We start from the raw sequence: 4,785 nt of genomic DNA, 5'->3' as shown, positions 1-4,785 counted from the left end.
GAGGTGTGTTTGGAGATTGGATGAGGCTGTTACAGGATCGGGTTAGATAATAATAGTATTGATATTTTGCTAGAGGGAAAATCAGACAAGTGAAGAACTTAAAATACAACAAAAAGTGAAGTTGTTTGACGTGCACCCATACAATTTAACCGATGTGCAAACGTCAAAGGTTAGACCTAGGCGTAGAATATTTATGACGTTCCTTAAGAACAACTTACTAAAGGTTTCCTTTAGCACACCTTAAACTTCTCTTAACATAACTTCTGTTTTTTAAATGCTCCTTTTATTTATAACAATTCCTTTAGAACTAAAGGACTGGTGCGCGTAAAGCAGCTTTTATAAAAAGATTTTACAACGTATTAACGTAAAATTTTACATTTTGTCATGTATAAGCTAAAGCTATAGTAAAGGAACCTTTACTAAGAAGTTCTTAAGGAGCATTCCTGAATATTTCCCGTGGGCTCCAGGATTATTTTTGGTATCATCTTGTGAATTAGAACTTGGCAGGGATCATTTGGAAAAAGTTGTTGGTAGCCATTGGTGGGCGAATGGGCTATACGGTTTTTCCGAGGACCATTGTAGCCGAAGGAGTTTAGGCGTCTTCTTAGCAACCTCGAGTCTGCAGCGGCGCAGGTTCGAATTCCGCCTAGGTAGGTTGATCTTTATTCCGTCGCGGCTCCACTCATTCTAGAAATGAAAACTTTACCTCCACACTGGTTAGAATAAGTTGGTCATCTGTTGGATACCCTTACCCATGTGTCAAAAATTCTAGGGGGTGAAAAAAAAATTACTGTTTTTCCGTTCCTAATTCTTTGATAGACTCGTGTTGAAAAAAGCCTTGGAATTTTAGGAAGAATTTTCGGTGGATATTTTTGGTGATATTACGGTAAACCATCTCCAAAATCGTAGCAGGTTAATAATAATTATCATTTATAAATGAATAAATGTTTTAATTTTGTTCAAAATTAAAAAAATTTACTTAAGGCGTAATTTGTGTATATTTAGTAGGTTATTCGAAGTAAAGTTCTCATTTAAGTCTTTCCATGATCTTGGAAGGTTCTTCTTTTGAAATCGTTAAACGTTTTGAAAGGGATTCCTTCTACTTTACTTCCAATTAAAATTATTTAGAATGAAAAATAAAAAAATTAAATGGTGAGATAGTAATTTAGTTTAATTATGTTGCTTGGTAAGCAATTAATTCTTTCCAGTGTAAAAGTACAGTTTAAAGGCCTCATAAAATGTCAATTTTTTTTCCCATTCTTATAAAGAAATAATGATTCCAATCTGCTGTAAAATTATGCGTTTAACCTATAACCCCCGATTACACACAAATCTTCATTCCTAAGAAAAAAACAATTTTCTAATATTGGTCACATAGCACCTTCATTTACTGTTGTGTGTAATTACTTTTATTATTAAACTCGATTGTATATCACTTACTGGCACAAACTATTAATAAAAATTAAAACCTCAGTATGATCAATATATAATTTTTTATGCATTTTCTAGTAGCGTCTCTTTGTCACTGATATGTGATTTCAAACTTAACATACTGATTCCTATTATACATACATAACGCGAAGAGATTTTTTTTTTTTTTACACTTTTACACCGAAATTTCAAAAAATCTTCATGTAAAGTATCTTTTATTTATTTTTTTGAAAAAACTAAACAGTTTCCATTGTTAGTAATAACATACAATTTATAAATACAACATATCAAAGAATTTTATGAATAAATAAATGAAAAATAGAAAAATCTGAATTGAACGGAAATCTCCGAGACTGCACGATCTTTCCCGATTGTCTGCTTCGTTATCTTTTGTTAAACTGTTGTATTATTGGCAGGAACAAAATTTATATTTGTTATTCCCATCTTGAGAAACCCTAAAACACGAACTTTGATAGCAACAGAAAAATAAAAAAAATTTTAGGATAACTTTCGTCTTCTCTGGTTTTTGGATATTCTTTTCAAAATCCTCAATGCTCTTTACTTTGTCACAAATAAAATCATACATAAACACCTTAATATATGTAACCTCCATATGTGACCGATCTAGCCCGAACCAGAGATCATTCCTTCCATTATAAACACCCTAACCACCCAAACCTTGCTTCCTCTTCCGTACTTGACAATACTCCGTGGCACCTGAAAAGAAGATGGCCATCTGGATTGACCTACTTATGTAAAAGCGTCAACAGAGTGCTATCAATGGATAGTTTTCGTACACGCCTGTATCACTCCATTATTAACTAAAATAAAATTTATTGGATGTATGTATATAAATGTACCGTTGTCAATTTTAATCAGAATTTAAAATTTTTTTTTTTTTCGAAAATCACAATAATTGCGATAACTTCAACTGGAGACCACTGACCTACACAAAACTTGGGGACGTAAGTAGGTTTTATACTACACACAATACCTGATGTTTTATACTTGAACGTCATTTTCTTTCTGATACTACAGTAGTAAGTTCTACTCCGATTCTTATTGAATTATTTTTCTTTTTTTTTACTATGTTTTAAATATATCTCTATCCGATAACTATTATTGTATTATTAGAGGAATATAGTCCGGATGGCTGTCAATAAAGATACTATTTTGATACTTTAACCTTAACCCAGTTGTGCTTTGTACTACCATTAGACAGCCCTGACGAAGCCTGCAAAGTGGGGCGAAACTTTAGTTAACAATAAATATTTTTCTTTTACTATTTTGATACCTTTATTGAACGCCACCCGGACTATCTTCTTCCAATCTACTTCATATGGGCAACTATCTTCTTCCAATAATAGGGGTATTCATGATATTGTGTTAAATGTAAAATATTTTCCATGATAAATGTTATAAGTATAGCATTGTGAGCAGCCCTATTTAAAGTCATGTTAAATGATAAATGCATAAGAGCTCCTAGCGGATATTCTGAGCAACTTGTTTAGTAACCTTTCCTTCCAAAACTTTTTGTTATTGTTTACTTCTAAGTTTTGATTACAGTAATTTATTACAACATGCCTAAAATAAGTGAAAAGTAGAATTGTAAAAGTTTGGATACTGATTATATTTTTTAAAAAGTCCAAATCACAAGACAAAAAAACACAAACTACGAGTAAGTGACCTAACATGACAACAAATAAAACGGTGACAAGCTCAGCTGGTCTGTTTCGTGACGTCACTCTTCATTTAATAGACCTAGCAGCAACTCTCAGCCATGTTACATGTAATATCGTTTTATATTGGTAAAAGAAGGAAATATTTCTCCATTTAACATAAGTCTTTCCATTTAACATGTTAAACTAAAGATCATGAATATCCCTAATATTTTTTTGATTACAGTAGTTAAAATTATTATTATTATTTGAAGATATTACTTATTCGTTTGGTCGCAACAATCTTCGCAATTATTGTTTCCAGATCATCTCGGGACAGTATGTCTTTTATTAATTCTCTGACGTAGTATGGCTTGTGGATGAGAAGTTCTTTTATCAACAGCCGAACTAAGGCCTCGACCTGTAAGAAGTAATATCCATCATTTTATAATATTAATTGAGACTAAATTAATCTTGGCTAAATCTAACTACAAACCTGAGGATGCTTTGCCAGGTATTCATTGTTGAAATCGATCATTTTAACCTTCATTTCAGTGAGCGTGTTCTGCTGCTGTATGTTTAGGATATCCGGGTCTCTGTGTATGAAGCCCCGTGGAATCGCGTCCGGGTCTGTTTCAAGTGTCCCTATTAGGGGCACGGTCAATTCGTCGATCATCTATAAAAAAAAAAAAATATCAGTTTTCCATTTATTATTTTTAAAAATATAATTAAAGTTAAAAGTATATCAAAACAGGCAAATGAACTGAAATTGAGGTGGGCCGATCATATCGCCAGACTTGATAGGAGAAGATGGTTCTAAATTGTAATTAAGTGGACACCTAGGGGACATAAGAGATGGGGAGGAAGACCAATTACAAAGTGGCGAGATAAGAACGTACAAAGAGTGGGAGACAGTTTAAAACAATTAAAACTTATAGGTTGACTTAACCTAAACTTAAATGCTTAACCTTAATAACTATATTTACATTATTATCCAAAAGAGTATAAAAGTAAATATTTTTTTTTTAATAATTTATTTATTGATATTTACAACAGTATGCATATATACACATCAAGTAAATTTGCTGTAAGTGATATTATGACATGATAAAAACATGTGGAGAATCAACCCATTGATAGAACTCCAAAAATATTTCTAAAGGAGATGATCTCGAGGCCATCTTCTTTTCAGACGTCTAAGAGGATTATTAGGTAGTGAAGGAGATTAGGTTAGAAACGAGTTGGTTTGGGTGGTTGGGAAGTTTATTATGGAAGGATTGGTATCTAGTTCTGGCCAAATCGGCAACATAAGGGGCATTGAGGTCCTGATGGATAATTTGATTTGTGACAAAGTAAGGAGCATTAAGGATTAAAAATAAATATAAAATAAAAACAAAATAAAATTTAGTCAAACCCCACGTAGTTCTTGGGTGCACTCCTGGCCGAACTTAAGGTTGTCCGATATTTCCTTTCCGGTCACCGTCTCACCACTCCAGAATTATAGAGATGTAATCTCTAATGATGTAATCCCGCAACTCTCCTATCCAGGACGTGCTGAAGATTCGTTGCTACGCACTCCACTATATCTCCACTTCTAGTGTTAATGACCGTCTATTGAAGTAAAACACCATAATTTTGAAAAACAAAACATATATGACAACATTTCTCATATGGTGATATTCCGGTTCAAACAGTT

General features: G+C 32.8%; 1 protein-coding gene across 1 annotated transcript in view; it reads right to left on the bottom strand.

The window, feature by feature from the left end:
- The window catches only part of LOC106681681 (uncharacterized), a gene marked incomplete at its 3' end in the record, with an annotated part of 29,110 nt that overhangs the window by 15,924 nt on the left and 8,401 nt on the right, over positions 1 to 4,785 (bottom strand). Inside the window, 2 exon segments of the mRNA XM_067045675.1 lie at positions 3,372 to 3,510; positions 3,586 to 3,765. Coding sequence (XP_066901776.1) covers positions 3,372 to 3,510; positions 3,586 to 3,765 — 319 coding nt within the window.

This window comes from Halyomorpha halys, unplaced genomic scaffold (genome assembly GCF_000696795.3).
Source record: "Halyomorpha halys isolate HHAL.00 unplaced genomic scaffold, Hhal_1.1 Scaffold359.1, whole genome shotgun sequence".
Lineage (NCBI taxonomy): Eukaryota > Metazoa > Arthropoda > Insecta > Hemiptera > Pentatomidae > Halyomorpha > Halyomorpha halys.
The sequence above is the reverse complement of the archived record's forward strand: the minus strand, read 5'-3'. Positions and strand labels throughout refer to the sequence as shown.